Below are 12009 nucleotides of genomic sequence, written 5' to 3'. Positions count from 1 at the left end.
AGTGTTTCTCTGAAATTAAAATGCCATCAAAATAGCAAACTGACTCATAGGATCCTAAGACAGCATTGAATCAAGTGTTAAATATAGAACAGCTTTCAGTCAGATTATCTAACAATGCATTAGAGTCTTATGAGATTCTGTATACATATTGTTAGGAAAGCAGATCTGTTTCTCCCAGCTGAGATAATCCGTTAGTTTGCTGTATTGTACCAAGTTGTTCACCGGACATCTGAGGTTAATAATCCAAAAAGATTCCTATTTAGAATATCTCCAGGTGGTGGTGTGTCATGATTTTCAAATACTGCAACTTCAGACTATTACTTTTGGGATTATACTCATGATCAATTTCCCACTATCCTGGGTTATGTGTTAGGCTTGGTTACCAGAACGAGAAATGCCAAATAGGAAGGAAAGTGTTAAGAACGGAAACGTGGGGGGAAAAAAAGCTTACTCTATTTTATTCATATGTTTGCTGCATTATATTTAATGCTGTAGTTTGTGCACAGAATATGTGGCTTTCCTGAATGGCTCCTTGGTGCTTGCTCTCCTTAGCCTCTAACTTGGTTTTATAGTTAAATTGGTTGGGTTTATAGTTAAATATATATACTATATATATATATCCCTGTTGGTTTTATAGTTAAATTCTACCCTGTCCTCTCTTAACCACTGGTGTTTGCTGCTGTGTGCAGATACGCTCATGTCTGAGCTGACAGCAAGAAGCATCTTTGAGAGGTTAATCCTTTTCAACCCCTCATTTCAAGCCCAGATTTTTGGTTTCCCAACTGATTATAGTCCAGAAATAGCCTTTGAAATCACTTCTGACATAATTTCAGGCACTAAGAACTCTGCTGTAGTAAATATCTAATCTCACGGTTTTGACAGAGGAAGAAGTTGTGAGGAAGAAAGTAAACATGATGAAGCTTGCATGGAAAATCACCTTAAATGTGCTAAACTCCAGCTAAGAGTCACTTTTTCAGAAATCAGCAGTATCTAGGACAGTAGGTGTTATTATGGGATTAAACAGACGATTTTAATCTGTCAAGATAAAAATAGAAGTTGTGCTTGAGAGGGACTCGCATTCATAGTTGTGTGTGCTTGGAGACTCCTATTATGCTGTCTGTAGCGAGATTCCTTTGAGTGACAATTTTATAAATTGGCTCTCTGACATTTCTTTAATGACCTAAAATCAGTAAACTTAGAAAACATCTAATTTTGATCTCCTTTTCTCAGTTCAAATTTTAGTTTGATAAGATGATTTTTCAGCTAAATTGCCTTGCTTCTTAGAACAAAGATCTTACATGGCTTACAGAAGAAAGACACTTAGCAAGTTTACTTAAATGAAACAGATGCAGTTATCTTCTTTCTTCCCAAATTAAACTGCTCTTGCAAATAATATTGACTGAGATTAGGTGATTTTTAAAAGTAGAAACAAGACTGGCCTTTTTCTCAAATGTGTGTGACAGCTGGTATCCATTGAATACTGAGTTTCTCTCTGTGACATGAGTTTCTAAGTTCCTGCTGTTCTTACATATGACTAGTTAGAATTCAGTCACTCTAATTATTGACTGAAAGTAAAACCACTGTTGAATCGGAAACATTGGTAATAAGCCACTATGATAGAATTGACTAAGGTTGCAAAGTCCACAGATAATACATTTTTGTTGCACTCAGTTGAAGAAAAATAATGTACTCTAAACCTTTGAACTTTTTCTGCCAACAGGGTCAAACATCTTATCTTAGTGGAGCCATGGGGTTTTCCAGAGAGGCCTGACAATGCTGAACACGAAAGACCAATTCCAATCTGGATCAAAGCACTAGGAGCTATATTGAGTCCATTTAATCCATTAGCTGGGCTGAGGATAGCAGGACCCTTTGGTGAGTTTTAGCTACTCTTAAATATGATTTTTGTTTTTGTTAAACATAAACATGAGGCAGATACCACATGAAGATAAGCTTTGTTGCCAGCCCATATGGAAAAAAGCTGGAGGAGAAAGTGAGAGGGGTTGAAAAAAGGTGAGCTCTAGGACAAGAGTTCTTCCTATTAGAAATACTAGTATGATAGTTTATAGCAAGCTACAATATGTTATTCTAGACTGCAGTTACAGTGAGACAGATCACATGGACATCTATTGGGAAAGCCTGACAAAGAGACATGATGTGAAAAGGTTGTTTTTCTGGTTGCTTCCAGTCACAACCTATTTAGTTTCCCTTCCAACTGCAGTTTGATGGACAAACAGGATTTCCAGATTTGAGTAATGCTGTAAGTCTTTCATAAACTCATTTGTCTTTGGCCTGAGTTTAAAGAAGTTAAATTGAAACTGGGTTATTTCCTTTAGCCATTTTCTTGTTATTCATTCTCTTAACAAGTTTTGTGGGACTCATTGGTGTTCAGCATTACTGTAGCAGTCTAGTCTGCATATTTTTACTTTTCTTTAACAGCAGTGAAGAGATGTTAGCTAAACTCTGCATATCCTAATCCTAGGACTAGGTAGGGGTGGCCAATGACTGCTGTTTTAGTTTATGTGGGGTAAAGGATATGATCAAATCTTTAAGTCATCACATTTGATGGGGGGATTATCTATTACTCTCTGTACTACAGGCGTATCTGCTACAGAGGCTTGGAAAAAGATACCCTTCAGACCCCTCACATGTTACAATTAACTTGCCTCTTCATCATTTTTAGTATTCAGTCTGAAGATAAACTAGTCACATTTCTAGACTTTGTTTACTTTTAAACTACATCTGTGTCCTAAATCTCTTTCTATAGAATATGTATTTTAATATGCTGATCTATTTGATTGTTTTGGAGGGTGTGACAAAATCAGCTTTTCAGACAAGCAGCGTGTTTTGTACAAACCTTTTTTTTTTTTTAAAGTAAAATGCTAAAATAACCTGAAGCATATTAGTGAGACACAGTGATGTAATGTCTTTTATCCAGTAAAAAAATGCATGCACAGGTTAATCCATGTGGAAGAGTTCAAAGCTGAGGTTGTCTCCCTTAGCAAGCAAATGCAGCTAAAACCATGCTGCAGAAACAGACCCCATCTTGGCAAGGTATCTGCAACCTAGCCTCACTTATAGGTTGATATGGAGGGCAATGCTTCTCAAAATTTTTCGTCTATTTTTCACTTTGTTAAAAAAAGTTTTCTATCATCAACTTAATGTGCAATTCTTGACAAGTGAAGCATAGTTCTTAGAAAAGGGTAAGTTTAAACATTGCTGCAAGGTAGGTATCAAACCCAACCTGATGAAGGCCACTGAACCAAACCCTGGTTTTCTTCTGCTTGCACATGTGCTTAAGCTGCTGGGCAGGTGTGGCTGTCTGATCCTTGCTATAAAGCCAGTTGCTGTTGTTCAGAGGTATGAGTTTGTCACTTGAATGAGAGCTAGGTTCTTTGGGATATCACAATGGTATCACATGGATATTTAATCAGACCCTCAGGCAAATACTTAAACCTTGGAGAGAGACTGAATCCAAGGAGATCTTTCTCTTCTAGTGGTTTCCAGTGAATTGATTTGCATGTTTTCCTTCATTTCACTGGAAGAGTCGCCCATGAGGTTCACAGTAGAGGGGCTTTGGTACTTGGGTTGGATTTGTGAATTCCATGCCTAGAGCTGAATGTGTGAAGACTCCTCTGGACAGCAGTAATGTCACTGTGACTACACCCTTCTCGTGGAACTCAAGAGTCTCCAGTGTTAGTATTTCTTTTAGCATTTCCATAGTCACTATGTAAAACATCAACCTCACAATTGACAGTGTCTTCAGTAAACAAGAATAACTCAGTGTGAGTTTGTTCCAAGGTGCCTTGACTCCTTGTTTTGTTCCCCCCTGTGAATTCCCACAGAAGGAGAATGGTTATGTGATTGGACCCACAGGCAAAACACTTCTTACCAAAATGGAAAGTGAATTCTAAAGTTTGGTAACTTTCTGTCCCATAGTTACTGGAAATGGGGATGCTGTGACCTTTATGCTCATGGCAGTGAAAGACATAGAATTAGTCTCTTTCTTCCAAGTCTCTTAGTCCAATCCAGCTGTATTGTTTGTGTTCACATAACCCCCAAAACTAAACAACAAACAGAGAAAGACAGAAGTCCTGCAATTTAACTTTCTATAGAGAAAATAAAAGCAACAGAACAAATTGCAGCATGTTAGCAAACTCTTCATTGCTTCAGGACTTATATCACTGTTTCATAAGGGAATTATTTTCTCTTGCGCTGTATTAGTTTTCTAAATGGATTAAAAGCATATATAAGGGTGTGTTGCAAGAGTCTAATCTCAAGGTTACAAAAGCATAGATCACTGTGACAATGTCTATATAAATAGTACCAGGCCTTTGGCCAGGGACAGGTAGGAAGAAGTGACATCACCATAATTGCAACAGTGTTAAGTTCTCACTGACTGGCAAAGGGGAAATATGACCCCCATTCTTAAAAGGTGAGAAAAGAAGACTGGGGAACTACAGGCCGGTCTCACCTCTGTGCCCAGCAAAGTCATGGAGCAAATCTTGGAAACTATGCCAAGGCACATGGACAGCAAGGAGGTGACTGATGACAGTCAACATGGCTTCACGAAGGGCAAATCATGCATCCTTCTACAGTGGGGTTACAGCACTGGTGGATAAGGGAAGAGTGACTGACATTATCTGCCTGGACTTGTGCAAGGCATTTGACACCATCCTGCATGGAGTCCTTATCTCTAAACAGGGGACATGGATATCCACACTCAGTGGATAAGGAATTGGTCGATGGTCGCAGAGAGTTGTGGTCAACAGCTCAGTGTCCAAGGGGAGACCAGTGATGAGTGGTGTCCTTCAGGGGTCAATACTGGGACCAGCACTGTTCAACATCATTGTTGGTGACATGGACAGTGGGATTGATGCACCCTCAGCAAGTCTGACAATGCCTCCAGGCTGTGTGGTGTGGTTGACAAACTGGGGGGAAGGGATACCATCCAGAGAGAGCTTGCCAGGCATGAGGGGTGGGCTGATGCCAACCTTACGAAGTTCAACAAGGCCAAGTGCAAGGTCCTACACCTGGGTTGGGGCAATCCCAAGCACAGATACAGGCTGGGCAGAGGACTCATTCAGAGCAGCCCTGAGGAGTACGACTTGGGGGTGTTGACTGATGAGAAGCTCAACACAACGCACCAATGTGCGCTCACAGGCCAGAAAACCAACCATGTCCTGAGCTGCATCACAAGAAGTGTGTCCCGCAGGTTGAGGGAGGGAATCTCCCTCTTTACTCCACTCTCGTGAGATCCCACCTGCAGTCCTATGTCATCTCTGAGGACCCCAACACAAGAGGGACATGGAGCTGTTGGAGCGAGTCCAGAGCAGGGCCAGAAAGAAGATGCTCAGAGGGCTGGAGAACTGCTCCTATGGAGACAGGCTGAGAGATTTGGGCTTGTTCATCTGGAGAAGAGAAGGCTCTGGGGGGATCCTAGAGCAGCCTTCCAGTGTCTGGTGTCCCTGACCATGGCAGGGGGGGTTGGAACTAGATGATCTTTAAGGTACCTTGCAGTACAAATCATTCTATAATTCTATTTTCAGTTGATAAACCCAAGTGGTAAGATGTAAGCCTGTCTCTTCAGGGATGAATAATATTCTTAGGTTAAGATTAGGCTTATGGTGAGGTGCTTGTCACAAAGATCCATCTGGTCAAATAGGAGAGGCTTCTTCCTTAAAGAAGTGATTCAGAATAGGAGCTTAACTTTAGAAAGCCGTAACTGGCCATTGAAGGGACCTACTTCTCTAATTTGGCTCTTAAGCGAGCATGGAGATAATGGCTTTCCTAGGTTAAATCTCTTAATTTATACCAGTTCTTGTGTCTTACACTAATGTCAAGATTTCTACACCTGTTTTTCAGCATAGACTTTTGTTCTTTCAACTAAACACTAGTTAGAGGAGCTAGCTTCAAAATAAGACTGTTCTGTAAAAGGAGAGCACAGGTTCACTAAAGAATTAAAACAGCCCAGCTTTTTCAGCAGTGGTTTCTGGTTCTGAAAAGTGGGGTGCTTTTGGCCCTCCCAGTTCTCCTCCCAGAACAAGGAGAAAGTATTAGTCTCATGTGAGAATAAACTGGTGGCAAAAAGATACTCTGCTTAGCTCTTTTGCTGGTCCCCTTTGCATATTTCTTGTATTGTTGCAATGACTCTTCTCAAACATTCCCTGTATGTGTTCAGTGGGATTGAGTTGCATCTCATCTGGTGCAGCATAAAATCCTTAAGAATATTTATGTTTTATTCCTGTTGGGTGCAATGCCATCATGTTTTCCTAAGACATGCAAGTGGTGAAACAAAACGTAGGTTTAAAAGTCATCAACCTTAGCCTTGAGTTTCAAAGTGAAATGAGTTTGAAGGGTTGTAATGAAAAGTTGGCAATGTGATAAAGCTGTCTATACTAATTCCTACTAATGTTTTCTGATTTAACAGGATTAAGCCTTGTTCAGCGCTTAAGGCCCGATTTCAAACGAAAGTATTCATCAATGTTTGATGATAACACTGTTGCTGAATATATCTATCACTGCAATGTACAGACACCCAGGTGAATATGAGTTTCCCAGTGTATGTTTTGAAGTCTTTCATTTACAGAGTGCCTGCTACTCCCTCCAATGGCCAAGGCAACTGTGTGCATGCTATTTTTTTCTTGAAACTGTAACACTTAACTGTATTAATTGAAGAAAAAAATAGCAATGCACTTTTTCTGAATTGCAGAAACTGGTAAGTGTAAAAGTTATTCTAATTCTGTATTTCTTCAGACTACCTGTGTGTTAATTCTGAGAGTTTAGGCACTAATTTTGAATTTAAAAATGTTACAGTTGTTTAACTTGTAAGGAATTTCTTAAAAAAAAAAACCAACCTTACAAAAACAAGGACTTTCATTCTTTTAAGTGTTACCAGTCACTGTAAATACATAGGGGTCTTGTGTTGAAAATTACATGAAAACTTTGAGAATGTGTATTTCTAAATAGGAAAAATCCCAGCCTCTTGTACTGTTGCACTCTGTGTTACCAAAAAGCAGAGAAAAGGCATATCCAATGGAAATTTAATTGTTTTTACCCTTTTGAATGCCTTGAAGTGGTGAAACAGCTTTCAAGAATATGACGATCCCTTATGGATGGGCAAAAAGGCCGATGCTGCAACGGATTCCACAAATGGATCAAGACATTCCTATCACTGTGGTCTATGGAGCACGTTCATGTATAGATGGCAATTCTGGCAGCACTATCCAGTCTCTGAGACCAAATTCATATGTGAAGACAATAGTAAGTTGATTTTTAAAGCAGTTGTTTTTTGTTGCATGGATTCCTTTAAATTGGTATTTTTGTGGTTTTATACCATCTGTGAAAATGCTGGCCCTTTGATTTAAAGGCTCGGGTAATAACTTCTGTTTTCTGTAACAGAAAAAGAAAGAAAACAAGTGTTAGGTCAGAGAAAACCTAGACAGAATTGAGTTTCCAGAGTAAGAAGGAAACTTATTGTAGTACTAGAAGCTAAATTAGATCTTTGAGCATGGTCATTTTTCTGCTCTACATAAAATATTTTGCTCTACAGTGTGGTAATACAAGTAGTTTTTGTGGTCACTGGTAAATATGTGGGGGCTTGTCTGTGTTTGAAACCACAGCAGTCCTAATATCTGCATATATGCATGACATAGTGACGAGGCTCTCAGAAACTGTTCTGATCTGTCTGTATAGTGCTTTTGTTTTTCTGCTCAGAGAGTGATTTGTACCTGGTGCTTAGATTCTTGTGAGTGTGTTTCTTTAAGTCATTTAAAAAAAATCCTTAATGTTGTCTTCCTAGCTAATACATTCTTGTTTAGAGGCGTGGCATTATCATTTAAAATGTGTGTACTTGCAATGATGAGAATGTGCACACTGCATTTTTTGTTGACTTCTATAAAAACAAATACATCTGAAAGTGTTCTTCACACATGTCACATCAGTCAGACGTGGTAATTGAATATGCCTATACATTACCCTATGAGGTGATAAAATGTTTAAATACACCAGTTGCCTTCTTACCGATGTCTAGATCTACCTGGACATTATATGATGTTGATAGTATACTACAACAAATCATTCAAATAAAATTTTTTCTCCTTGATATAGCATTATTGAACTTATATACACGTGTTAAGAGCACAAGTGTTGACATCCAGACCGGAAATCTCTTAACTGCTTAACCAGAGAGAAAGTTGTAACAAAAGTCACTGTAAAGGAGTGACCTTTTCCAGGAAAACCGTATATCATTCAGACAGATTTTTCCGCTCTGGTCAGTGGTTTTTAGAAGGGACTGTGGAAATTTTGTCAAGCTAAATACAGATTCTAAAAGGTAAATTGTAGTGGTGGAAATTCTGTAGGAGGAATAGGATTCTCATGAGGCTGAGGTACTAGCAGTACCATCCTTGATGCAATGCACAGATTCTGGTGGTTTACTATGTGTGTTTATTTCTAATTAATTTTTAGGGATTTTGAATTTGTATTTAAATCTGTTTTTTCTATTAAAACACTTCCTCTTAAGTCTCTAACTGAAGCCCACAGAAGTATAGCTAGGTTATTGTGTTAAAAGCACCCACAAACTCAGTTGTATTTAGTATCAAATACAAATAGATTTAAAAACAAACGTGGACTGAATATAAAATAGAAACAAAATAGGTGAAGTACCTTCACTGTACGTTACGGTGAAGGCTTGCTTCATACCAGTTTTGGCAAAGAATGGTAAATGATAGAAATAGTGAAACACCCGTGTGTGTGGTTACTTAAGCCTTTACATGGTTGCTGTGAAATAATAAAGGTCACAAATGTGAGGTTTTCCTCCCCCATATGGCATCATTTGGATTTTACTTGTCCCTATATAACATAGTAGTCATTAATTCAGAGGGTTGAAATCTGCTTCCATGTATCTAGAAGACCTCCAGCAATTTAAGCTTCTGAGTTCTTAATTTTTCCTAGTAGTCCCTTCTTTAGTTTCTTCCATATCATTTTTATAGTAAGAGAATACAAATGATTTGATGCTATAATGCAAACACAGAATCAGGGAGCAACCTGGCAGAACTCTTTGAGTGCAGAATAAAAGGGGTGAAGATGAATCAGTAGTTTTGTGTGTAAAGCATGTTCTCCTGGGTTTGTTTTGCAGTGACTCGTTGAATAGTGTTGGATTTTTTCAACAGGGTGTGGTGTGCAGTTGAATAAGCAGTGGTTTTGCCCTCTCTTCCTGTGTAGGAAAGTTCCTTCAACAGAACTTGAAAAGCTTTTTCCTTATGTTTACAGTCCTTTTTAGGGTTTATAATACCACCTCCTGGCAGCAGTTGTGCTAACTGCATTAACACAGGCTGGGTGCAGGAAATCAGTACCAGTTGTGACATTTATGTTTTTAAGCAATACCATATCAAGTAGGTACTGTGTAAAAGTCAGGCTCTTCACATATGCCAGTATTTATTTATTTATTTCCGTATTCCATGCTTGTGAATTTGACCTGTTTCTTCACCTTTATCCTCTAGGCTATCCTTGGTGCAGGTCATTACGTGTATGCTGATCAACCTGAAGACTTCAATCAGAAAGTGAAAGATATCTGTGATTCTGTGGACTGACTGTCTCCTGTTCTTTAGAAAGTCATGCCGTAGATAATATTTGATAGCAATACTGTCTAGGAAATCACTAAAGAACATGGAGCTAATGGAACAGGCTCTGTTTGCACACTGTTTCTTCTAAGAAGCCATTTGCACACTTAAACCACTGAGTGCCTTGGGGAGAGGGGGAGATGGAGAGATTTGAAGCAAACTTAGAATCATAGAATAGGTAGGGTTGGAAAGGACCTTAAGATCATCTAGTTCCAACCCTCCTGCCATGGGCAGGGACACCTCACGCTAAACCATGCCACCGAAGGCTCTGACCTTGAACACGGCCAGGGATGGAGCATGAGCAAACTTTGTACAGCTTTGTTTGAGATTGGTCTTTAGATTATTGGCCTGTCATATATGAAACTACGTGTGACTTTTTAAACCATAATTTTCTTCAAAATTCAATTGAATTGACCTCTAAAAATGCTGAATTCTCCGCTAACACAGAGAACTGTATCAATGTTGATGCAATGTATAAAATGCAGTTTGGTTTCTCTATAAATATTCATGGTTTTTAGTTGATGTTTCACAGCAAGAATATGAAATTGCTTGTATATCATATTTTTGGAATCCAGAACTCCATATACCATATTTTAAGAGGGTGGGTTGTTTCTTTTTTATTATTATTGGAGTGATAACAGTTTATGAAGCTGATTTTGGGAGGACAGGGCCAAAATAATGAGCAGGGTCTGTCACTGAAATAAGTGTGTTAGTTTGTAAGGAATTGAGGCTCAGCATTAGGAACTTTTTTCTTCTGTTAGATTTTATTTCCATGTATCTCGAGGCATCTTTTCCATCTGTGCAGCTTTCACAGAAGGTTCAGTTTGTAAGAGTCAGTGATGTCACCAGCACTCATGCTTCCCTAAATATTTTTATATATATATTTTGGTGATTTAAAACACAGAAGATGGCTTGTTAGTTTCTCCAACTATTTTTAACACTTTACTGCAAGATTTATTACTAGCCTAAACCTAACAATTGTAGATAAGTCGACAAGATTTTGATTAGAGCTAGAGGAGGGCCATCTGGATAGTGAGCAGAATTTCCTTTTTCTTTAGGTAGAAAACCTAGTCCACTTTTTAGTAAATTTAGGGCAGAGGAGAAGCAGAGGGAGAAATTGATGTTCTCTAATTGGGAACTACAATAGGTTAGTGTATTTTAGTTAACATGCAACCTCCTTATAGGAAGGATTGTTACTGGAATGAACAATATAACACTGTAACAGATTATAATTACATGTTTTGGAGATTATTTAATTATCTATTTTAATTGAGTATTTCAGTATCAGAGATAATCCAGTCTCTGCATCTTTTTGAAACTGTAGTTTGATGTTAGTTCTTCACATGCTTTGTAAATTATATTAAGCAAAATGCTTTGTCACTTTAAAGCCAAATTACATGGTGGTTTGTTTTTTAACAAGTTTACATAAAGCTATTGGTCTGCTTTTGAATACTTAATTGACTACTGAAGAGTCCTTGATACTTTTATACATAAAGAATTTGAATTAATAATTGCACCGTCTTAAAGCTTGAGTGGAACTCTGTGCATTTTTTTCTCTCAAAGTAATGAATTATTGCACATATTTATGACTTGGAAGGCAGAGATAGATACCTAAAATATTCAGAATATACTCTGATTATGTTCCCAGCCAAATGCAATATTTCTGAAGGAGGTATTCATCTATATGTTCCTATGTAAACATAAGACAGTCTTTGTGACTGCCTTGACTGGTAGCACTTGATACCTGACAAGCTAAAGATTTTAATTAAAATTAATTCTTGAATTAAATTACATTTTCAATTAGCAGACACGAGAATTTTTAAACAAAATGTTGGGTTATTTGCTAAAATCTTGAGTTCAAAATGGAGGCTCAGTATATCAATGAAAATTTTTAATATAAGCTATAAATTATCACCGTTTAGGTGGATGCCTTCAGTATGTGTTTTTTCACCCTTTTCAGTGTCTTAATTTGTATTTATCAACTTAAAGAGCTGTTTTAACTGTGTATAAAAACCTAATTCAGAAGAATATTCTGAATCCCCTCCAAATAACAAAAGGTGAAACAAATTGTTGGTATTTTCAGATAGCACTTACTGACGGGAATTCTAGATTCCACATCAAAAGATGGAAGCAAGGGTAAAAATTGTACACTGAATGTGAATATTGTTTTAAATACCCCTTCTTTTTTCAGCCCATTGTACTAGTAAGATTTATTGCTTAAGTTTTGCACAATAAAAAAAAAATCCTGTTACTCTCGATTAATGTTAAAACATGATGCTTTTGTAAAAGTTGTGTGTAATGAAGCCCTGGAAGTCAAGAGTAATTAGTAAGTTGAGCTAAACCATCCAAAATACACTAAAAATACAGTAATGCTTATTTCCAGATGTCT

The 12009-nt window shown here is 37.9% G+C and overlaps 1 protein-coding gene across 3 annotated transcripts in view; it reads left to right on the top strand.

Moving 5' to 3' along the window:
• ABHD5 (abhydrolase domain containing 5, lysophosphatidic acid acyltransferase) overlaps positions 1-9714 on the top strand; it is a 28586-nt gene extending 18872 nt beyond the window's left edge. For all 3 annotated transcript variants that reach the window (XM_061465012.1, XM_061465014.1, XM_061465013.1), the window contains exons 4-7: positions 1721-1875; positions 6431-6542; positions 7077-7263; positions 9501-9714. In XM_061465012.1, the coding sequence (XP_061320996.1) occupies positions 1721-1875; positions 6431-6542; positions 7077-7263; positions 9501-9590 (544 nt within the window). In that variant the 3' untranslated portion in view covers positions 9591-9714. The remainder of the gene's footprint in view (positions 1-1720; positions 1876-6430; positions 6543-7076; positions 7264-9500) is intronic.
• Positions 9715-12009: the final 2295 nt, after the last annotated feature.

This window comes from Pezoporus flaviventris, unplaced genomic scaffold (assembly GCF_033815535.1).
Source record: "Pezoporus flaviventris isolate CSIRO_AGI_PZ_B2104156 unplaced genomic scaffold, CSIRO_AGI_Pfla_v1 ptg000037l, whole genome shotgun sequence".
Taxonomy (NCBI): domain Eukaryota; kingdom Metazoa; phylum Chordata; class Aves; order Psittaciformes; family Psittacidae; genus Pezoporus; species Pezoporus flaviventris.
Note: the sequence above shows the minus strand (reverse complement) of the source record. Positions and strands in the feature narration are given on the sequence as shown.